Source organism: Eurosta solidaginis, chromosome 2, assembly GCF_040869045.1.
Source record: "Eurosta solidaginis isolate ZX-2024a chromosome 2, ASM4086904v1, whole genome shotgun sequence".
NCBI lineage: Eukaryota > Metazoa > Arthropoda > Insecta > Diptera > Tephritidae > Eurosta > Eurosta solidaginis.
In genome coordinates this window covers 293821756-293847181 of record NC_090320.1, presented here as the reverse complement: position 1 = coordinate 293847181, position 25426 = coordinate 293821756, and the positions used below count along the sequence as shown (strand labels likewise).

Genomic DNA, 25426 nt, shown 5'->3' with positions numbered 1-25426 from the left:
TATTTTAATATTTTGTATTCATTTTCACTGTCCTACTGAACTGAAATATGTCTCTCCATTTTATTTATACACTATTTTCCACCTCTATGACCGAAAAGTGTGTGTGTCGACGATTCATTGCAACCGATTCAGCTACAGGTTATACGCTAGACAGAGGTGCGTGTCTCCGCTATTAAGCACAGCCCGTTATGTAGCGAGTTATTTGACCACTGCCACTATTTTTCAATAATTGACGCTAGATGGGTCTCCTAAGACCCCTTGTCATACCCAGAAAATAGCCTAAGACTTTGGTGGGTCGAGAATAATCCAGGATATCATACTCTCGCTTCTCATAAGTACTCTTTTGCTACGGATACAGCCAATGCTATGCACCAAGATCCGCCTCCATCTAGCCCTTTTTTCAGGCAGTAACTCGTGTTAAAATAGCCGACAAACTCCCTAAACCTTACGTCTAGTAACGCAGTGAAAATTTAGGTGTCACATCAGCTCAATCGCACCGTTTTGCCAAACTGACTTCCATACACGCAACCTAGCCTTAAAATATGAAGACGCATTCACTCCATGTCCATCATAGTGACCAGTTTTCATCCAATGTACATACTACCAACACTCCAAGGCATAGATAATTCCTCCCCACCCCACTTCCGTCTAAAAAGGTGGACGTCAAAACTGTTTAAATCGACGACAAGCGTCCCTAAAATATCGAAATGAAACATCTACGCCGAGATGAAAAAGATACTAACACGACTTGTTCATGATTGTAAACGTTTGAATGGTAGAGCACCAATTATGTAAAGTAAGTAAGACACAGCGTAGAATCGTATTCTCTCCTCTGTTTAATTTTTCTCCCACCAGATGAAGTCTTCTTTCCTATGAAGAGGACTAGACAATAACCGAAGCAGGTAGTCCAATAAATGTATTGTAACGATTTCACTTGCAAATCCTCTTATTTGCAATCCTCTGCTAAGTTCGAATCACTAAACTGTTGAATAAATAACTCCAATATTGAATAATGGAAAAATGGCCTTTTTTAAAATACTTCACAATAACACTCAAACTGTGCAACGAATAGCTTGCTTAATAAACAAACTGATTGATAGCTCAAATGAAACTCTACTATTCAAAATAATACTGCTCTTGCTCGCTAGATAGCGTCTTAGTCGAAACTGCTTGACAACTCAAATCAATTTGAATTCCAGCGCCTCTACAATTGCCGCCATTTATACTCTTGGATTTCAACGTTCGCATCTTCTAGGCGCTTCCAGAATCTACTAGTCCAGCAGCTCTCAAACTTCTCAGCTGTAACTACAATTGCACAATTTTATAATTTTTCTCATTGCATACTTTCAGGAGTATCTCAGATATATGCATGTGTTTGTGCATTGACTCTCCGCTGCTCGTATGCGTACATGGTACATATGTGTAGACGCAATTATTGTTTCGTTTATGTAGATACATAGTGATTGATCTATGGATGTGAATTCACGTCACTGCTTAGCATCGGCTTAGAGACGATAGCATCGCTCAGTGCTGCTAACATTCGTTACAGTATTATACAACCAAGTCCAACGGCCAACCCATTCACAACGTTGAAGCCTCAGATGACTATTATACATCCACCTCGATAGCGTTATGATACCGACCTTCACATACCAAAAGAGGTATTAACGAGACATTCAGTAGTAAAATAAAAATAAATACAAGGCGCGATATACTTCCGAGGAGATTTAGGTGGTAGGGTAGGGGTCTTACTTGATTTATGCCTACTTCTAACAACATCTGCAGGGCATATAAATTGCCTCTTATGAACATATCAACAACTAAATCTTCATATCGGTGGTTATCAGCACTTGGCCAGCTTCCCATTTGCCAGTAGGGTCACCTGACTTGAGTACACATACCGAAGAAGACTTCAGGCCTGTCAGAACATAGCGCTTATATCTCCCCCAGTTCAACTCAGGCTCCCAGGACATCTTAGAACAGCGCCTTTTAATCTGTAATAACGTAGAGAGACCCTCACCACAGAGCTGCCAAAACTCTTGCAGCGGAGTAAAGATTTTTCAGGGATTTGCACGTTCTTCAGTTTCAAATGTATCCCCAAATTACATTAATCTGATTTTCAAATGTAATTTGATCTCGGGTCTACTAACATCATCATCCTTATATTTCAATCGTGTTGAAACAGGTTGCAGGTTTCATTGGACTTCGGTTGAAGGACTTCGATAATAACATGTGAATGATCGCCCCTATCGAAGCCCTTTAAATGCACAAACAACAACATTTTATAAGTGGAAAAAACTAAAATTTAGCGACGAAACCAAAAACAAAAAAGGGGAAGACTAAAACAAGCAAAGACACCCCAATAACAACAACCTCCAAACAATTCTTTCTTAACTTTTTTTTCTTACCTAATTGAAGTTTGTTATTATAATAATTGTTCGAAGATTTACTAAGTGCCCTCAGTCAAATGCTAGTTTAAATAAACAAAAATGTTTGCTGTAATACTTGGCTCCAACCAAAAAAACGTGAGTAAATAAACTTAAGCGTAAAAACAACCAGACCTACGCATTGTTAAATATATAAACATTCAAACAATTAAAAGCCCATCTGTTTTTTTTCTGTTTTTTGCCATTCTGTAAATAATTGGCCACACACAAAAAATACTTAACGGCCTCACCGAAGCACATACACCACAAAAATAAAAAATAAAACCATTCATCAAGTTTCACTTAACAAATCTGACATTAATTCCAAATAGAATATTTAATTATTTATTTATTCCTCAAACATGCTTGCGGTAAGCTATTATAAATAAATTAATTATTTTTATTAGCGAAATATTTTCATTTCATCAAAGAGTGGGAGATATACAACGAGTATATGCATGCCTTCAGACAAATATATGAACATATATACATTTGTACATGTATACACGTTTACATATATTCACATTAGAGAGGATCAAATTGTATAGAGAGATTTTTTTTTCCTGATGGGAAAAAAATTTTTACCCGCTCTAATGTACATACACAGCAGTGAACACAAAGATAGCAGTAGCAAGGTTTATTAAATTTTGTCAATTAAATTCTTATTTTCTATTAATCTCAATATTTTATGAAAAATCTTCTATGATTTCTAGCTCAAACTAAAAAACCAGCTTTAAAAACGTTTTCGAAAAAAATCGAAAATTCAAGAAAATTGTATCGAATTTTTTATTTGGAGTTTTCTGAATCTTTTTATACTCAGCTGAGCAGAGCTCACAGAGTATATTAACTTTGTTCGCATAACGGTAATCCGTAACGGCATAAACTAATCGAGATAGATATAGACTTCTATATATCAAAATGATCTGGGCGAAAAAAGAAATTCATTTAGCCATGTCCGTCCGTCCGTAAACACGATAACTTGAGTAAATTTTGAGGTATCTTGATGAAATTTGGTATGTAGGTTCCTAGGCGCTCATCTCAGATCGCTATTTAAAATGAAAGAAATCGGACTACAACCACGCCCATTTTTTCGATATCGAAAATTTCGAAAAAACGAAAAAGTGCGATAATTCATTACAAAAAACGGATAAAGCGATGAGACTTGGTAGATGCGTTGACCTTATGACGCAAAATAGAAAACTAGTAAAATTTTGGACAATGGGCGTGCCACCGCCCACTTTTAAAAGAAGGCAATTTAAAAGTTTTGCAAGCTGTAATTTCGCAGTCGTTGAAGATATCATGATGAAATTTGGCAGGCACGTTCCCCCTATTACTATATGTGTGCTATATAAAAATTAGCAAAATCGGATGACGAACACGCCCACTTTAAACAAAAATTTTTTGAAGTCAAATTTAAACCAAAAATTTAATATCTTTACAGTATATAAGTAAATTAAGTCAACATTCAACTCCAGTGCAACAAAATACAAAAATAAAAGAAAATTTCAAAATGGGCGTGGCTCCGCCCTTTTTCATTTAATTCGTCTAGAATGCTTTTAATGCCATAAGTCGAACAAAAATTTACCAATCCTTGTGAAATTTGGTAGAACACAGATTCTATGACGATAACTGTTTTCTGTGAAAATGGGCGAAATCGGTTGAAGCCACGCCCAGTTTTTATACACAGTCGACCGTCTGTCCTTCCACTCGGCCGTTAACACGATAACTTTAACAAAAATCGATATATCCTTACAATACTTAGTTCACGTATTTATCTGAACTCACTTTATCTTGGTATAAAAAATAGCCGAAATGCGACTATGACCACGCCCACTTTTTCGATATCGAAAATTACGAAAAATTAAAAAAATGCCATAATTCTGCACCAAATATGAAAAAAGAGAAGGGGCATGGTAATTGGATTGGTTTATTGACGCAAAACATAGCTTTAGAAAAAACTTTATAAAATGGGATTGGTCCTATCGTTCCCGTTGGGGTATAAACGGGTACACTTAGTCTCTTCATAGGGCACGCTCAAACAAAAGGGAACAGTTCAACGCATATAAAGAGATCAAAACTGGCATTAGTCGCATAGTTCTTTGCGAATAATCCTAGATTAATCGAATTTTTTGCAGGGTACAGCAAAGAAAATATTTCACATACATACATAAATGTAGCCGGCAGCTAAGAGCAGAAATTGTTACTCACACATACTCACACATATAACTAGAAGAGAAACGTAAATATCAGAAACATAAAGGCCGCGACACGATGAAATATTTCATATAGATGCGTTTAACACAAGCTTATGCATTCCAGTAACATCGCCACAATCACAACCAAGATGTTGCGTTTATATACATATATGAAGGACCTACAGACTTGGCAATTGAAGTTAATTTCGCTTTGCCCATTCATATACAAAATTTTGCGAACCACTGTTATAAACATTCTGACTATACAAGAAGTATACTTTCTAACATATTTTGTGTCCTATTCGTCTATTAAATTGCAGTTTTTCACCGTGAAAAATGTTAGAATAGTTGGGAAAATAATTTCACTTGCAAAGTGTGCCAACGCCCTTAGCCAAAACAAATGTCAAATTCTTCTTCTTATGCTTTGCTTGCAACAAAATTTGCAAATTGGCTACTTTTTCATGTCAGATGGCGACAGTGTAGCTCAATCTACCGTTTTCCATAGAAATACGTGCAATCTACTCATAATGCATAAGATTGAGTAAAACGCATCTATATGAAAAACTGCTTATGTGACGGGCCTTTAAGGAGACATAAATAAGCAGCTGTTCGCGAAAAGTCTAGACCTTACAAGAAATGGGTGAACGAGGTATCCGAGAGGCAAGCTGTGGAATAAGGAATCAGTTTGATTTTAACACGCTTTTAGTGAAGCCCGCGAGTTATTTGTTTGTGAAGTACTACTACTATAGTAGTAAAAAAATTGCCAATGCGAAATTTGAGAGCCCTATAACTTTCACTTTGATAGAGTAAAATTGAGTGGGTTACAAAACTGATTATTCAAAAATAAGACTCTAAAAAAAGATCGGCGTTTTCGTAAAACTTTCTTAAATTTTCGAATTTTTTATTGAATTTTTTTTTTAATTCTTAGAAGAAAAAAATATATTTAATAAACGAAATTTTATAATACTGCCACTTCAAATTTCGTGATCGCTACTGTACGTTTATATATACATCTGTATTTATTTATAATTGTTCGCTTTCATGTTTTAACACTTTTATATTTTAGTGCGAACATTTTTCTATAATTGATGAGCAGTTCAACTTCATATTTACATTTGGGGATTTTTTTTTGTCATATTGATTGCACTTTTTTGCGCTTGAGAATACTTGATGGTACACATTTTTTAGTGGAAATTCTATGCATACGTTGAATATAATTGGTTTTACCATTCCAGTGTTGTTCTTTAATACGAGAGCTCCTCCCGATCCAATGGGTGCAACCAGTAACGAATTGTTATCGAAATCTGACAGTTGCAGCAGGGTTCGATCATAGGAATGTTGCTAAGAGTGCTCAAGTTTGTACGAAATAGTGCCGAAATGATCTTTAAACAGTTTCAAATTGATGATACTAGCAATCCTGAAATGTTCCGAAGATAATCCCGATATATATAGCTTTCTGAAAACAGTCCCAAGATGGTCCCGTAAAATATACTCAAATGACCTCTAAACAGGCGCAAAATCGAGACAATTCGGCACTATTTTTATGATTCTAAGAACAACCCCGTATCACGTATATAACGGTATCGACGTGCCATACAAAAACTAGTTTTTTTGAAATTTCTTACTTAAACGTTTCTTCGTAATTCTTTGGCTTTATGTAATTTTTTTTTTAACTTTATAACTTTGTGTACATTAGGGTTGGTCAAAAACTTTTATTATTGAAGTCTTTAATGAAAATAAAACACAATGTTTTCTATTGTATTTTACATATATTCGTCGATATTTCGGTTTTATCCTAAAACCATCATCAGGAACATATGACTATGTTTGATCGATCAAGAAGACTTCAGAAATATTTACGTATACGGCTAATAAAATTCATCAAAAAAAACTTATTTTTATTTTGATATAGTGAAAATTTTGCACAGGTCATCAAAATATAGCCTGTAAAAATTTGAACTTTTTATTTTAATGTTTTTCTATACAAACCCCGTGCGTTGAATTTTCTCAAGAAATTTAACCCTTGGTGCCCAAAACATTAGCTTTACATATTCCTGTGAGATATTGAAAGGTCTACAAAAAAGGTTAAAGTTCAACCTCAAATTGTATGTGATTCCCCATAAAATTTTGTATAGAACATGTAAGGAAGGCTAAGTTCGGATGTAACCGAACATTACATACTCAGCTGAGAGCTTTGGAGACAAAATAAGGGAAAATCACCATTTAGCAAAATGAACCTAGGATAAACCTGCAATGTGTTTGTATCGCATGTGTATCACATGAAAGGTGTTAATGATTATTTAAAACGTAGTGGGCCTTAGTTCTATAGGTGGACGCCTTTTCGAGATATCGCAATAAGGGTGGACCAGGGGTGACCCAGAACATCTTCTGTCGGGTACCGCTAATTTATTTATATATGACATACCACAAACAGTAAAACAGCCAAGATTCCAAGGGCTTTTGATTTCGCCCTGCAGAACTTTTTCATTTTCTTCTACTTAATATGGTAGGTGTCACACCCATATTACAAAGTTTTTTCTAAAGTTATATTTTGCGTCAATAAACCAATCCAATTACCAGTTTCATCTCTTTTTTCATATTTGGTACAGAATTATGGCATTTTTTCATTTTTCGTAATTTTCGATATGGGAAAAGTGGGCGTGGTCATAATCGGATTTCGGCCATATTTTATACCAAGATAAAGTGACTTCAGATAAGTACGTGAACTAAGTTTAGTTAAGATATATCGTTTTTTTCGCAAGTTATCGTGTTAACGGCCGAGCGGAAGGACAGACGGTCGACTGTGTATAAAAACTGGGCGTGGCTTCAACCGATTTCGTCCATTTTCACAGAAAACAGTTATCGTCATAGAATCTATGTCCCTAACAAATTTCACAAGGATTGGTAAATTTTTGTTCGACTTATGGCCTTAAAAGTATTCTAGAAGAATTAAATGAAAAAGGGCGAAGTTACGCCCATTTTGAAATTGTCTTTTATCTTTGTATTTTGTTGCACCATATCATTACTGGAGTCCAATGTTGACATAATTTACTTTTATACTGTAAAAATAATAAATTTTTTGTTAAAATTTGACTTAAAAAAAAAATTGTTTTTAAAAGTGGGCGTGTTCGTCATCCGATTTTGCTAATTTTTATTAATCATTCATATAGTAATAGGAGTAACGTGCCTACCAAATTTCAACATGATATCTTCAACAACTGCCAAATTACAGCTTGCAAAACTTTAAAATTACCTTCTTTTAAAAGTGGGCGCTACCGCGCCCATTGTCCAACATTTTTCTAGTTTTCTATTTTGCGTCATAAGGTCAACGCACCTACCAAGTTTCATCGCTTTATCCGTCTTTGGTAATGAATTATCGCACTTTTTCGGTTTTTCGAAGTTTTCGATATCGAAAAAGTGGGCGTGGTTGTAGTCCGATTTCGTTCATTTTAAACAGCGATCTGAGATGAGCGCCCAGGAACCTACATACCAAATTTCATCAGATACCTCAAAATTTACTCAAGTTATCGTGTTTACAGACGGACGGACGGACGGACATGGCTAAATTAATTTCTTTTTTCACCCAGATCATTTTGATATATAGAAGTCTATATCTATCTCGATTAGTTTATGCCGTTACGGATTACCGTTATGCGAACAAAGTTAATATACTCTGTGAGCTCTGCTCAGCTGAGTATAAAAACTTAAAACTGAACTAAGGAAAAGCTGAACAATATTTTTACTATAAAAAAATAAATGTTTTTTTGACCAAACCTAATGTATCTAGATTTCATCCAACTACGTTTAGACATCCAAGCCTCTAAGCTGTAACAATAATAATAATATAAATAATAACGTTTTGCGCCAAAATCATCTTCAAAACAACAGGTTTGGTTCAATACCCGGCCGAGCGTTGTAGCTTTTACAGCCAGCGTACCAAATTTAAATGCACTGCAATCAGTGACTCCTTAAAAATGTCTCGCTTATGGGCAGTACCACGCCCACTTTTTATAACTACTTCAGCCTGCTATTGATCGGATTATTAAAGTGTATTGGTTTGTTGTTGTATTAACAACATAGACACTCCCAGAAGATTTTCGGGAGTTTTATTGATGTTGTGGTCCTTTGCCGGATATAGATCCAAACAAAGCGCCATTAGGGTGCCAGCCCGATCGTCTCGGGAACGATTTATAAGACCACATTAAACCTTCTAGGTCATCCCGCCCCCTACCCTCTACTTCCATGAGGAACTTGGGGTCGCCAGAGCCTCGCGTGTTAATATGTGTATTCATATTTGATTTGACAATTGACTTGCGGAAGCTTTGAAGCTATAAAGCTTCGTATTGCGCTTATCGACCGCTTCGATTCTCTCAAGGTTTTAATGCCTTGGCCCAGCTGTAGAATGGCAAGTTATTTGTTTAGCTCGGATTCAAGTTGTCTTCCTGCAAGTGGGCCTTAGAGTTTTCATAAATATTTCCCCAAATATATACATACATACAAACATACATATTTTGCTTGTTTGTTTGTTTGTATCATATTTCTTAAATGCTGGTTGGCAAGTTGCATCGATTTTTCGCTCTTAGTCCTTTTTTGTAATTTCATGCTAGCCATTTATTGTTTTGTTGTTGTCGGGTTTTCACATACGGGTCAGCTTGGGTTATATTTTTAAAACTTCATTCTGCATTGTAATTATGTGAAAGTAAGAGCAAGCACAAATTCTGAAACACGCATACATACATACGATATTTGCTTAGTAGTTTTACAATAAGCTAAACTTGATATATAAACTATAGTTTTGCGAGCAGCATATCCTAAACGCATACCCATAATCTCACACACATAAGCGTACACGAATATCGCCAAAGGCACATGTTAAGCTGGCGGGCTCGTTCGCTTGTTAGCTAATAGACAAGTGTGTGCATGTGTGCGTACGTGGACAGTGGCCCCCTGAGTGCCTGATCGTTGTATTTGATTAGCCCGCTAGCCACGCGACTAACGCACCGATTCTAGTGTGGTAACAACATTCTTCAACACGGTAACGAAATCATGTGGCAACTTTTACACCCTTTTTGTATTCTACCCGCGAAAGTAGCCGGATAATTTTTTACCCACAAAAGTAGGTGGTTACATCGAAATAACCACACAACAGCTGTTGTTTAGAAAAAGGCAAAACTGAAAAATAAAGAACCGTAAGCGCAAATAAGTAAAGATAATAGTAAATAAAATAATTAAAAAAACTGTTTTAAGTTAAACGGTTTTATTGAAAACAATACTTACATGAAGTAATAATAATACGAAAAGCTAGAAAATAATTAGGTAGGTCCTAGGTACTAGTCATCACACTCCTTATCAATCTATGGCGTTGATCAGACAATTAAATAAAAGCGTTGGACGCGTCATATTTCTACTGATAGTCATAAGTAAAACTACCTGAGACTTAATCAGTCACATTTTTAGAAATTTCACGCGCCCAACGCTTTTATTTAATTGTCTGATCAACGCCATAGATTGATAAGGAGTGTGATGACTAGTACCTAGGACCTACCTAATTATTTTCTAGCTTTTCGTATTATTATTACTACATGTAAGTATTGTTTTCAATAAAACCGTTTAACTTAAAAAAATTTTTTTAATTATTTTATTTTCAAGTTTTTAGTCTTTATTTAATTGCCTATTATTTCTCATTCTATTTAGTTAAGTTAGTGACTCATTATTACAAGGACTCTTTCCTGACAATTTGTTACAACCTAAGTCCTCAATACATAATCCTTCCAAAGACTTTACTCGACTCTGCGCCACGTATGCTTGTCCCTCCTCCAACTCCAAAATATTTTGATGTCACTTCTACCGGACTGTATGCAATATTTGTTCCAAATATGAGCCAAATCGGGCATCATAGGTCGCTTTCTATTCATGTATCTATGTATTATGTGTTCCAAATATGGGCAAAATCGGACCACAAATATGATTTTTGTGAATATCTCGATCCTTCCGCCACCTAGCGGTGATTTTTTTTGATAGGTCGCTTTCTATTCTTGTATGTATTAAGTGTTCCAAATATGAGCCAAATCGGTCCACAAATACGATTTTTGCGAATATCTCGATCTATGCGCCACCTAGCGGCGATTTTTTCATAGGTCGCTTTCTGTTCTTGTATGTATTATGTGTTCCAAATATGAGCCAAATCGGGCCACAAATACGATTTTTGTGAATATCTCGATCCATGTGCCACTTAGCGGCGATTTTTTTTTCACAGGTCGATTTATATTCTTGTATGTATTAAGTGTTCCAAATATGAGCCAAATCGGTCCACAAATACGACTTTTGCGAATATCTCGATCCATGCACCACCTAGCGGCGATTTTTTTCACAGGTCGATTTCTATTCTTGTATGTATTAAGTGTTCCATATATGAGCCAAATCGGTCCACAAATACGACTTTTGCGAATATCTCGATCCATGCGCCACCTAGCGGTGATTTTTTTCTTATTATTGCATTGTCATCGGGTTCTGAACTATATTCCAAGTTTCATGCTTGTAGGTTATCGGGAAGTTACTTAAATTTCAATTACAAGATTCGTTCACAACGGCCGTGCAGCCGTGCATGCGGCCATGCGGCCTATCAACTCAAGCTAAATAAAACCGTTTAAAAAGTGTTGCCTCTTGCTATACATACTTATTTGTTTACATTATGTACTCTCACAGAATAAATTACAATATAGTATGTAGAAACTCATCATGCATAATAGCATATACACAACGTCCCGTTTATTCGTTAACCTCGTATCGGCAAGTGAGACATTTACGGTAAAGCGAATACGGTTGCCACACCATGTTTTCATTTGAGACCGAAATTCATAGAAAAAAGTAGCAAATTTTTGTTTTATTTTATTAGTATAAAATGTAGGATGTTTCCATATAAAATTTTACTAAACATAGTGAAGACTTTCCTTTAATTCAAGCTGAACAAACAAATATATGTGATATAGGATAAGTCTATGTCTTTCACCAACCAAACGTTGTGAACCTAGTTTTGGTCACAAATCTCTTGGTTCTAGCATTATATTGTTGATTACATTGAAATAAAATGTATAGTGCAGTTAGGTTTTAGTAAGAAACGGTTCAAAATTTGCGTTCCGGTGTTGCCGAACTTTGTATGTGGAAAACTCAGTAAATCATAAATGAAACTAGGCAATTGGGTTAGTGCTATTTTTATAGATGCTTACTTTTTCCCTTTACGTTTAAACTTCATATTAGAGCCTAGATTCAGTAAGTGTGAGTTTTGATCCCAGGCCTCAGGGGTTCTGCTAGCACCTACGGGAATAATTTTATACAAAACATTTCTTCCGAAAGTAGCCGGACCAAACGGACCAAAGCGACAACCGTGAAAGCGAGAAAACTACCTTTCAAATTTCTCCACAGACACTGGTGAGTTTTTCGGTGATGACAGCGTTACCATTTGGGCCAGAATCGCAGATAAAAGAACTGGTAACGCTCAGAATCGGGGCGTAAATGACAAAACGGCATCATGTGTGTCATGTAAGCGACCTGTCAAGCTTTTGCTCGAACGCGTGTATGGTGGCAATTCAAACTGCCACCACGTAAAATACGACAGAAATTCCGGCATTTGGATTGTTTGAGTGTGTATTTTTATACCCCACAGCGCTTGGAAAAAAATGGGCTAGATATTAAATATCTTTAGTCATGATTAACATACTAGAAAACCCACCCTGCTAGTCACAAAGCAATCTAAGCTTTTGATTACTATTTCCCTCTTCATCGTTCCTTTCTTTCTAGCTTTACTATTGCTCTTACCTTTACTCTTACTCTTAGTCGTACTCTTAGCCTTACTCTTACTCTAACTTTTACTCTTACTTCAACTCTAACTCTTACTCTTCCTGTTCCTAGGAGGGAGAGTGGTCTCTTTTTGTTCTTTCTAAACGAAATGTGCTTAAGCCCCTGTCACGTCAATATCAATATTGATAGTCAGGGGCCTTTATTACTTTAATGAATAACCTCGCACGTCATCAGGAAGTGCCCTCGAATGCAACCAAGCATTGGAAAGACTTCGCTCAGGTCATACATCTCAATTGGGTTCCTGATTATAAAGGGACAGAATATAACGGAAATGCCAATGAATTGGCAAAGAAGGGTACTGCACTCGATGACCGCAGACGTCTCAATCCGCTTGGGTGAAAGCAAAAGGAGACAGGAGTTTCGGATCATATGTAAGGTGATCATGATCGGAATAAAATTGGGTTGCATAAATAGATGGACAAGCGGAAGCGGGCGAAATGGGAGGCACTGTAACCACTCAGCAGGCGTTGGTAATCTATGGTCAACCGTAAAGTCCCTCCTAAGCCCGACTGAGCACAATGGCCTTTGGAGATAAAGAGCTATCGGCTGCGAAGAAATGGCAGGCCATTAGAGGCGCACATAAAGGGATTCAAGGGGTTGATAAGCGCAATACAAAGCTGTATAGCTTCAAAGCTTCCAATTCTCAACCTCACCTACGTGAGGGGAATCCTGTTACAAATATCAATGTATCATACACATATTTAGCAGGCGAGCCTTTGGCGACCCCAAGTTCCTCATGGAACTAGGGGTGGGTGCGGTATGGCCTAGAATGTTTAATGTGGTTATATTAATCGTACCCGAGATGGTCGGGCTAGTACCTTAGTGGTGCTTTGGTACTGGAACGTACTGGATCTATATCCGGCAAAGGACCATCAACATCGATGACACTCCCCAAAACCTTCTACCATAAAACCTTCGGGGAGTGTCTTTGTCGTTAATACAACAACAACAACAGGCGCACATAAACGAAGTCACGGCGCGTCTCCTATTACCGTCACTGCCACCGTGGTTAAATAATCCATCAAATTTGCAAAATCACCTAAAAAATTAGGCCTGGACGGGATTGCCATGCTCATGCCTACAAACTTTGTCTAAGTGGGATATAAATATCTGGCGCTTGTCTTTAACCTGTGCTTGTCCACTTTCGTCATCCCTGAAAAATGGAAAATTACGAGGTTGCTACCGCTACACATACATGGGAAATCAGCTAGGATACTGATATTATTCTATATTTCTCCTACCGCCAGTACCTAAGACATTTGAAGCCGTTCTACTCCCTTATTTCTCAGCAAACCGACGACGTACTTTTGAAAATTACATAGTACCGTCTCCGCGCTAAACGCCACCAACACGCAAATAGTTTAATCAAAAACCTCAACATAGACTAGTATTGGTCTCCGAGCTTAAAGGAAACACACTGATTGAAGCGACAGGCCTGTCAAAATACAGTACTCAGAACTATTACGGGATGTCTTCTTATGTCGCCGGAACATCATCTACACAGTAAGGTAGGAATACTCCACATAAGGAGTGGGACGAAATATTGAGCAAACAGTTCCTATTAAACAAACCTGGCCATCCCAGGGACATAGGCACACACCTCCGCAGGTACTATGAAGAAATGCGGCATACAAGAATTCAGCCGTTTGAACCAGATGAACATAAACAGTCCCTCAGCCGATATCGGCAAATCCCCTTGAGTCGGCAAAGTCTTAAGCCGATAAATGCCCGGTTAAGCGCGTTTCAGAGTCCAATACCCTAAACTCGCAGTTGAGGAAATCAGACTTGCCAGGAAAAAGCGCGTCAGTCTGGCGCAACTTCGATTTGGATATTTTAATAGATTAACCTCTTATTTATCCAGAATAAACGCCAACATATGCAATGTATGCATGTCCTGCATGTAATGTGTATCCACATGACACATGACTGTAAATTTACTAGGACATCGGTCAGAAGATATCGATGACAATTTGTGAGCGATCACACCTTTTTTATGGAGCGTGGCACTGTTGCACGAAGAATAAATAAGAAGTACATTCAGGTTCTTATGTACCGGCCAGTTCAGCCTAACCTCACTTGGCTGCTATATATACCTTACAACAAGTTGGTAATACTACAGGGTTATAGCTACATATTTGTGGAATACGCCACCCGCTACTAAATGCTATTTTAATTGTGTCAAAGTTTACCTACACGACGACCCACTTTAAGTTACATTCACATGTAAGAGTCGATTATCATGCGATTGTTTTTAATGTTATTGCATGTTTTCATGTTCTTTTTGTTTGTCTTTTGTTTTGTACTAAAAACACAATTAGTTTTCGATTTTCAATTTTTAGTTTAAACATTTTTGTTTTAATCTTTGTTGGTGCTATTTTATTTTTTGAGAGCAACAAACGCCAAAAGCGCAACAACAACGAAATTCACTAACACGCTTATAGTATTTATGTATGCATATAAAAGGATTTATAAGCACATGCTGTGACAAACACACACACACAGACACAAGTGTGGCTTACTTTTTTCGATAAGTTTTATCCACCTGTGCTGCGCCTGCTTCATCACTCCCACCAATACAGCAGCAAGCCTGTGCTGCGGTATTTTTGTTTTTGTATTCGTATGTTGCCTCGAATTAATAGCCTATTTCGGCATACGAATGCGCTTACACACACACAAATACACAGATATACACTCATACACACACACATTCATTTGTAAATGCGTGCTTAAAAGCATGTGAACATGTGATTTACAAATATGGACACATGCATATGTACATACACACACACCAACACACATTTTACTAACTTTTTTTGCCTTTAATGTTTTTTAATCTTTTAAGCTTAGACTTGGCTGGCTTTCGTTTTGTAAGTTTTTAATATTATTTCCAACGAGTGACTCCCTTTTTTCCTTTCCTTTGTTCTCACCTATGTGTCAGCTCTAGAGTTTGGTATTCCTGGTTGCCTTTTTTTCCTTTTTTGCTCCCACTTTTGGCTTCTACTGCCCCAATTTTCCAACACGTCGCTCCTTGCGCCGCTGCATTCAGCGCTTTACTTTACTTTTTTAACACTTTCACCTTTTTAGATTTTTTACAAATTTTTCATAAATTTATTGTGCAAAATTTTTGTTTTTCTTTTTGTAATCTTTTTTCACTTTTTTCAACTTCACTTGTGTGCAGTACAATACCCGTTATGCTGTTGCTGGTTATTCTACTTTTTCTGCTTCTTCTTTTTATTTTCCTATATACATATGTATATATGTATGTATATATATACATACATATATATGTGTATTTTCTCGCGACGACTTCCTTTTTTTTTTTGGATTCCTTGCCTATTTCACTTTGGCTCCTTATTGAGTAACTCGAGCTCACTCGCCAGCGAAATATTTCATTTCTTATTACTAATTTTGTATATTTTGTGCTTCTTTTCACTTTTTATCATAAATTTTTTATTGAATTTTCTTTCTACTTCTTCTTGTGGCACAATTGCTTTGCCGTTTTCACGTTTTACCAGCCCGAAATTCTTTCACTAACTAACGATACCGCGATACCGTTAAACATATTGCCAATACAAGAGCAGCCATCGTTTTCGCGTTGACAGATAATATAAACAATTCCATTGCAGTTGTTTACTTTAACGGGGTATCGCCATTGCGTTGTGGGCGACCTCTTTGTGTCTGTACGTGCTTTTATGGTGTTGTGATTTTTCAATATCAGATGGCGCGCGTATCACTTCGTATGCAGAGCACAATGGCGTAGTAAAATTTTTTAAGTTGCTTGTACATAGTGTCGATTGAACTGGTGAAAGCTTAAGACTCAAGTTTCTTGAGTTAGCCGTGGTCCGCTATCTTCGACTCGATTGCCGTGTCAGGGTGTTAATCCTAGTAGTTCTAGGGTAAGGTTCGTTTGAACTGTCCTGTCCGCGAACTGAATGTACTATCAATGCTGCATGACCAAATTGAATAAACAGGACCTCTGTTATAAAATAGCTTTGCCTTCTTGGAAAATCGTAGAAGGTTTTCGGAACTCACCTTACTTCCCGCTTCTAGGTTAAGCGTAATTCAGAGGGCGTGCATTGAAATTTCCCATACATTCACCAGGAGACATATTGGACATTGTGAATGCCATCGGTGAATGTCGAGTGGGGGCTAATTCGTCCAACCAGGTACTTACTTATTAGTCCCCAATAAGCCACTTGCTTTACGTTGTGAACCTCTGTTTGAGCGAAATATCTAACTTACCTGCTTCCGCCACACCGTCGAAAACCCGGTTGTCCAGAAATCTGAGTCTTCTTTGCAATCCTGGGCATCGGCAGATTAAGTGATAATCGATTCCTCTTCCTCCTCATCCTTCACAGCTTCTGCTGAGGGAGCGTGTTGGTATACGCCATTGTTGCAAAATGATGCACTTAAGTAGTTTGAGGAGGAATTTTGTTACTTTCTTATCCAAGCGATCATACCAGTTGGTCCGAAATAAGTTAGTTTCCCCCTCGATATCCCAGTGGTAGAAGTACGGATCTGACCGCCTCCTCTATATCCAATTCATAACCTTTCCTGGTTCTCCTCAATACTATCACTTTGAACGTTAGTGATAAAGACGCTTTCCGAAAGTTTTGGGGAGTGTTATCCATGTTGACAGTCCTTGGACCGATAGTTCCGGAAAGCACTAAGGTACTAGCCCTATCATCTTATAGTTAAGTCCTATTTTTTAATTTTTCTGTTCACCACCAATGCTTAGCTAAGTCCCAAATTGGCCTACCTGTCAGCTGGCTTATTCTCGACTTTCAACAGTGTTGCTGTAGTAAAACTTTTGAGTCGAATTAAATGGCCAGTATTGATACTTATATTATGCAAATATAGCAACTCCCCTATTGTGTGAATTCACTGGGTTGCGTGTAATTAAAACGTAGCAAAAAATACTACCATGTATAAAATAGCTGATATGGTTTTCGTATTTCAAATGGGTTTAGTAGCTAAGTTGGTGAAACCGAAACAAAACTTAGCCTCAAATCTGGGCTAACTTAAGTTACAACTAAGTTTTAGCCTAAGTCGAGTTGGTGAAATCGGGCCTATGTCTTACTAAGTTAAGCTCTGGTGCAATGTGCCACCGGCACTTCTTGAATCGCAAATCTTGTGCAGAACCTATGTAATGCAAAAATAGTTAATACAGTTGTTTAGAACTGCCCACGCTTTGGGTATTTGCTCACTTGATTGTTACCTTCCCTACCGACGTATCACATAACCTCTATAGCCCGAGCCGTTGCTGCAAAACCGCGGGCAGGTTGATCAGGCCGATTTGCTTGGGAAGGAAATTTTCGTCTACTCTGTTCAGAGGGTCGTCGAGCCGACAATTTTTATTCATACTAAAACTAGTTTTATTATTTTTTGCATATTTTATAGATTTATTTCTTTATACGTGATTCCAATTTTTTTTTTCAGTTGCTAAACTTTTTCTTTTTACATTTAAAAATATTTTCCAATTTTATCCGCATTTTAATAAAGTTGTTTTCTTTTTGATTCCGAATAGATTTTTTGCATTAAAAAATAAAGAAATTTTTTAGAGTTTATAAAATTTGAAGTATCGTGCGCAATGAAATTAAAAGGCACCGCAAAAAAAGTTAGCGCGGCTGTTATAAGAAATCCGTAACCGACCACTTGGCTCTAAACTAGTGTGCAATGAATTCTTTAATAAGATAATTTAAATGTTCGCGTAGAAATTGCATATCTACGGATGTAAATATTAATAAATCTACACCAAAAGTTCCTTTTGATCTATTTCAGTATGTGGTCTTATTTTCTCTCAATACGGTAAACAAAAAAATCTACTAATCACTAAACATATACATATTTTCTACGATATCTAAAAAAACAAAAAAAAAGGAAAAGAATAAAACTAAACACTACGCATTAGTTCATAAAGCTAGGGAGTATATTGTGTTTGTAGATATAAGAAAAATTATTTAATTACGAGGGATATTTTGTCATATTGGTCGCCAATATTTAAATGTTTAATCTTCATTTGTATTTCCGTTCAATTTTTAATTTTGGCTACACTATTGCAGCAGTAAAAATTCCAAATGAAGCTTAATTTTATTTTCAACTTCATATATCCCTGATGATTATTGTTGTTTTTGTTGCTTCACCGGTATATTGTCGTGCCACAACTTTCCACGCTCAAGTGCTTGCTGTTTGAGTATCTCGTTTTGACTCTCTTTGGCTTGTAGCAGAAAAACGCTTTGCTATAGATATTAAATGATAATGAAATACATGTTTCCTTTATTGTTTATAATTCCTATTCACACTAAATACCTTCTTTTCCTTGATAGTAAACACATCCATTTTGTCATAAATGATGGCATGCAAACCTAGATCCTTAAGGAATTTAATTGTATCTTTACTGTTATTATCATCCCCCCAGCAAAATACCACTAAGCCGCTGCTCTTGGCCAAATTAATCTGTTGGATAGATATTGAAAATTATTAAATATAATATCAGTGCTATTATCAGGGGCGCAATAATTTTATGTTAGGTTCAAAGACCTAGTGCGATAAAGTACATTAAATTCCAAAATCCTTTCTGACTCTCAGGCCTTATTCATGCCTTTATTAAGTCGGACTTTCACAGCTGAATATATTAGAAAGATGGTTTAAACCAATCACTTGTTCCTTAAAATAAAGCTGTGTTTTCTTATCATAGCACTGCTACAACAACAACAACAACATCATAGTTTATTTTGCCTTTACCTGAGCCGGATCACGTAGCAAGTCTTCAGTATGTGCCACAATCCCTAACAACTCCATGGCAAGCGAATTATTTACAGCCATTTCGATTGAATTACCACGTGGATCTAAATATTTTTGGTATTTTGTGCTTTCTCCAATTGTTAAGAACATAACCGGATAACGATTTTGTTTAAAACGTAACATTGAACAAACATCCGGATCGAAACAAGAAAATACAATGCGTCGATTGCCAGCCTTACGAAAAACGACATTCAAAATGCAATCTACATATAAATTGCGATCAATAGTATGTTCGAATTCTTCTTCCATAGAACCATCTTTAAGACGTTGAGACCATTTTACTTCTATGTTAAAGCCGACGTGTGGATCAATGGCATCCAAAACGTCTACAAGCCGAGGAAATGGTTGATGTTCGAGGAGATCGTCGTTATGAAACGAACGCTCTTCGCGCGTGCGACCCTCAGCGGTGTGATATACCTAAGAGAAAATGTTAATGACATGCAATGTAAATAAATGTGTAAACAATTTTGTCGGTGGAGGATCGGTCTATGTCAACTGCTGGCGCAAAAGAGCTCTATATCAGAATTTGATACGAAAGAATTTTATCGAACTAATGAATTATTGATATAGCATTTTTCTGTATCCTTTATTATGTGATTTTCAACTCAGCCGACTCTTTATGTCTCATTTTACTCACCTTCAAATTGTTTAGTTGATCCAGCGTTAATTCCCTCATTGGCAACTCCAAGAAGTCATTCGGTCTGCAGCTACCTTTTGCTTTCAGCGACACATAAATCATAAAATCATGATACACTACCGGCACTAAATCTTTGCTTAGCTGTACATCGAATTCTACCATATCTGCGCCATGTTCAACAGCATTCTTTAATGAAGTTATTGTATTTTCGCGTATCACAGAATCTTTCGTTTTGAAGCTTGTACCCGAACCGCGATGTCCCACATCTAAACCCGTCCATTTGGGATTCCAGTAACGCGTATACGTCAACTCCATGTCCAACTTAATACATTTAGTTGGCTTTATAAGCAAATAACCAATTTGCATCATACCCATGGGACGGTGACGTGTAGCACAAGTGATTGGTACCTCAAGATTACCATCCGAACGTTTAAGTAAGTTTGGTAACACATAATGATAACCCAGATGATATGGGGGCTCATCCATTGCCGCTTTTGAACTGTACGAATATAAATCGATTAGGTACGCAGTGCTATCGAAATCGCCGATTGTCAAATGAAAAATCACAATATCATCAGGGCCACATGCGGAACCGAATTGTGGCTGCAATTTTATTACAGACTCGTCACGGTGCAATATAGCCACTTCATTGAAAGCAAACGCTGTGCTAAGGTCAGCGCCATTTTCGCGCGTATCATGTGTATCATTTGAGAGTGAGTCTTCTAGTGGTGAAATTGGTGTATGATAATCACACCCATTGATGCCATTCGTGCTACCACTAGCGTTGGGTATTGTTAAATTCATAGGTGTTACTTTAACAAAAATCAAACGTCTCTTCATGCGCTGCTTAAATGTGAAGGGCGCATTGAAAAATTTCAATTGTACAATAGTCTCTGAGGTGACCCAGCCCCGGTCGACCTTTTCCAAGCCATCTAGAATACCATAAGTTTCATCTATTTCTCTAGCTTTACGGCATATTCCGGGCATTACTGAACGCGGCTTCAAGTGTGACTCCCAGTGTCGTACAATTGTCTTTTCAGCTGTAGGGTCTACGGCTACTACCAAATAACGATATTCTGTGCGCGTATCACGCGGAATGTTCACATATGTATACCAAGCGTTGTTGTCTAAAATGCAGAATATAATGTGTGGTTAAAGTCCCGCCGTTCGCTGCGACGGGTACCTATGTTGACGACGACCACTCACCATCATCTTTCATCATGTGTACACATTCGCTAAACTGCCAATTACCCAGACTTGCAGAGCCACCTACAATTGCCATTCGCTCATTAGGCGCCATATGACGAGTCATCATTACATAAAATTTCCAGTTAACAAGTATCGGGGTGGCAGGATGTATTACCTCCATGGAAGTTTGCGTGGAGGATGACGGTGCTGCCATTGCATCGCAATCCTCGGCTTCATCAACGAAAAACCAACGTTGCATTTTGGAAAATTTCTACGAATGCTGGATGTGATGAAAATGGCACAGCGCAGTGATAAATGAAAAAAAGAGTTTGCCAAAAATATAATATCTGTAAAGCGAACAAAAGAAACAAAAATATCAAATTTTATTGTCTCAAATTGATTAATAAAATACGTTGAGTAAGTGTCGCCCGCACAATGGGACAGTTGTTTATTTTTTGGGGAATGAAATTCAACACAGCTGCTTGTTTATGTACGACGTGAATAAAAGTATGTAAGCATATTAACACTTTCTGACTACTTCCGATATGGCAGATAAATAAATAAATAAATGTAAGGCACGATAACCTCCGAAGAGATCTAAGGCCGAGCTTCTCTTCCAATTTGCGTCGTGCTCCTCTTGATTCTCCCTACAAAGTGGCCGGACGGGACCTACATGTTTTATGCCGACTCCGGACGGCATCTGCAAGGCAGATGAGTTGTCACTGAGAGCTTTTCATGGCAGAAATACACTCGGAGCGCTTGCCAAACACTGCCGAGGAGCGACCCCGCATAGAAAAATTTTCTTCTAATTGAAAAACCTTATTTCTATAATTTTGATGTTGCTTTGCTCGGGGTGCGAACCCAGTGCATACGGTGTGGTAGGCGGAGCACGCTACCACCACACCACGGTGGCCGCCAGGGCAGTTATTTTATAGGAATCAGAGGTTAAGCCTGCGCGCATAATGAAATAACCGTACTGATGGGTGTTTATCCGGTACATTCCGGTACTAGCTCACCTGCCTTCTGACCACGAATCTTTGGGATCTGTGATTGCTAGTCTTAAATGTTATCCTAATTTGTATTTTATTCTTTAAATATTTAAATATTTATTGATCGAAGGTAATTTTTTAACGGAAAATATTTAGGTAAGAAGAAAATGTTTCCTAGTTAAAAATAATAGAAGGAAATACTAGTTACGTCTTACGAGTGACATGCTTTTCCGCGGTAATATTTTTGAATACTATATTGTAGTAGATCCAAATACTTGATTGGCTGGCTTGATAAGGTGGAAATTCGCTTCAGAAAATTTATGAATACTAATGGCACACCCTAATTTGTATTTTTTTCTTATAAATACATATTTACATACATACAATCATACGCACATTTAGTCTTTCACAGGCAGTCTTTGCGACGCTTATCAGCACTTTAATTGAATGTTTTTTTTTTTCTTTCAATAAAAAGTGCCAATTAAAGAATTTATTGACCCAATGCAATAATCTTTTATGTATGTACCTACGAATATATTGTTTACTTTACCACATGCGGTCAAAGTTTGAACATTTTTCGTTTTTGCTTCTATTGAACAGCGCTAACTCACTTAATAAAACCTTTTTCCACTTTCCCTACGTGATTTTGGCATGATCAGTGGCTGGTCTGAAGCAATGGAGTAAACGTTTTGTTGAATCAGCTGTTGCTTTCTTAAACACGTTTTATTTTAAAACAATAGATACGATGAGAGTACAACCAAGTGGGCAAGGTCACTACTATTGCACAAACATATATATGTATATAGTATTTGTTTTATTATAAAGACGCGTGGAATATGTGAAAAGATACAGTAATATGATACCTATATGTTTGCACCCAATACAGCACCAACATTGTACGTAACACCCAATGCATATGTAACTTACTCACCTGGTAAGGAAAATAAATAGTAAATGTTGCAGTTCAAATTAATTGCTCGAGGATCATCATATGAATTCACCCGTTTTTTTGACACTTTCTTCAGGCCGCTAGTATAGATACACACACCTTAGCTTTGTAAAAGGATTTGAATGTTTACCGAAGTCTGTAGTAGAAGACTTACAAAATTTTAGTTGCACGTCGCTTTGGGTTGGACTAGCAGAGCTGACATATATTTGACCAATTGTAGTTCACGTGAATTACACAACAGTTATAACAAAATAAAAGTGTTTGGTGCAAATTTTGGGGACGATGGGTTCGAATCAAAACTTCTCTGGAGTGGAGTTTTACAACACAAAATACTGAAGATGTAGGTGGCTGAATGTGTTTCGTTTGCATGTGCGTTGTAGCTCCAAAAGCCAGAGAATGTGCTAAGATGTGGCGTAATTCGGGTCCATTGCCCTGGAATGAGCTAAGATGTTTTTATAGTTCTTGTTGCGTAGCATTGATCATACAGTTCGTGGTGATCACACCAAAGTCAAACTGCCAACCCTTGTAGTTTGCAAATACTTCTACAGATATTATATTACTTTGTTCACACAATATAATTAATAAACTTGCCCTTAATCAATTATTCTTTATATTTGTCTGCCCCTAATGCGTAAATATATATCTTTCCGTAGTTTTGAGGTTGCTGGTACCAAAGAAATTTCCGCATTGAATACAAACAACAAATCTGTCAAGTTTGCACCTCAAAAATCAATGGTCGATAAATGTGTGCATCAGAGTTGCTCTTTCTAAAAGGCCCATCACAGGAGATTTTTGAACCAGAATGGCCCCGACTGATGAGGAGAACTCGTGTAGAAGCAAAGAGGATAGATATACTATATCTATCCTCTTTGATGTCATACATACACATTCTAGGGTTACCCTAGGTTCATTTTCCTACATGGTAATTTCCCCTTATTTTGTCTCCATAGCTCTCAGCTGAGTATGTAATGTTCGGTTACACCCGAAATAGCCTTCCTTACTTGTTTCTTTTAGGAAAGAATAGAAAAGAAAAAAAATATGCAATAATAAAAAAAGGAAAGAAAAGAAAAAAAGCAAAAACTCTAGTTTACATTACAAAAAGATTTGAAATTTCGCTACGCAAATTGGAGGCATCATTTTCTTGCTCATTTTCCATGAGAGTGTTTGATTCCGTTGATAAATTCACAACTTCCGGAACTTCTTCAAAGCCATAACGCCATCGTACATTCAACATGCCAAACGCTGCTTCAATTACACTCCGGGCTTTACTAATTGGACAGTAAAGCCCGGAGTGTAATTGAAGCAGCATTTGGCATGTTGAATATCTGTCTTTCAGTAAGCCCGTTATTTCTTTGAAGTATATGGAGTTATAATGGTTATTGGTGTAGTGTGGCAGGCATAACCACATGTCTCTTAACAAATAAAAGCCAGATTGTGGAAAGCTATGGTCAGTGTAAAGTTTGATGTTTTTAAAGACGCGCTAATCGTGTACTGAACCAGGAAAGCCGCAGCAAATTGATACAAATTCCATGGCGCTGGAACACACTGCTTGAAACTGGATTGTTGTTTGAGATTTTCGGTTAATATATTGATCTCGCATTCTAGTTGGTACCGAAACTCTCACATGAGATCCGTCTATAGCGCGCACCACAAAATTATTCATTTCAAATTTGGTATCTGTTTTAACAAAAACCACCAAATTTCAAAACAATCAATTTAGATTGTCAAATGAACTCGCACAGTTTTATCAACATTTTCCTAAATTATTGCAGTGCTGGAAACTTCCAGTGGAATATTAGTTTAGGTACCTAATATTTAGGTCAACTCGCAGCCAGCCTTATTGCTGGCTAAGTTTATTTTAAAGGTAATCACCATATAGGCTATGTATCAGTCGTCTCATTAGTCGTTATTTAAGGTACGCGTTATCCAGATAAAAGCTTAGTTCAATCTGTGGGCCAGATAGTTTGTAAATATCTTGTCTTTATTTTGGCAACGCTGCCTTTAAAAAAACCTACTTTTTTAAAAATAGATCTCACTCCTTGGCCTTTACGGTATATGTTGATTGATACACAGCGCCGATATCTGCCTACCACAACTCGTGTGTACAAAATCTCCCGCATGAGCATTCCCGCGAGAACTAAGAGTGATACGAAGCTAGAAAACTCACTGGATGATGGCTATCAATGCTAAATTAAGGTTTTATGCCTACGAGTCGGATCCGTGCGCATCTTGCGCAACCAATTTAAAAGTCTCTTATCAAATATCAACAAAAATCAGCTGTTCTATCAATCTATTAAAATTTACAGCATGCGCTGCCATCTAGCAAATTGTAGCAACTACCGGTAATGCAGTGCAAATATTCACAATAGTGTCATAGTACA

General features: G+C 37.2%; 2 protein-coding genes across 8 annotated transcripts in view; both read right to left on the bottom strand.

Annotated features, from left to right (window-relative positions):
* The window catches only part of Shaw (Shaker cognate w), a 48363-nt gene extending 32376 nt beyond the window's left edge, over positions 1–15987 (bottom strand). For all 5 annotated transcript variants that reach the window (XR_010949941.1, XR_010949940.1, XM_067768590.1 and 2 more), the window contains exon 1: positions 15406–15987. The gene's annotated coding sequence lies outside the window, so the exon portion shown is untranslated. The remainder of the gene's footprint in view (positions 1–15405) is intronic.
* A 1864-nt stretch (positions 15988–17851) lies between these two features.
* LOC137241225 (glycerophosphocholine phosphodiesterase GPCPD1) lies at positions 17852–23744 on the bottom strand. 3 transcript variants are annotated; one of them, XM_067768587.1, is made up of 7 exons: positions 23531–23736; positions 23028–23477; positions 21126–21454; positions 19920–21046; positions 19223–19699; positions 18788–18934; positions 17852–18717 (listed from the first exon to the last, which is right to left on the bottom strand). In XM_067768587.1, the coding sequence occupies exons 3-7, from the start codon at positions 21364–21366 to the stop codon at positions 18598–18600; spliced, it is 2112 nt and encodes a 703-aa protein (XP_067624688.1). In that variant the 5' UTR covers positions 21367–21454; positions 23028–23477; positions 23531–23736; the 3' UTR covers positions 17852–18597. The 3 variants fall into 3 exon arrangements, with proteins under 3 accessions (XP_067624688.1, XP_067624689.1, XP_067624687.1); XM_067768588.1 differs by lacking the exon at positions 23028–23477 and having other exon boundaries at positions 23637–23744; XM_067768586.1 differs by having other exon boundaries at positions 23028–23736.
* Positions 23745–25426: the final 1682 nt, after the last annotated feature.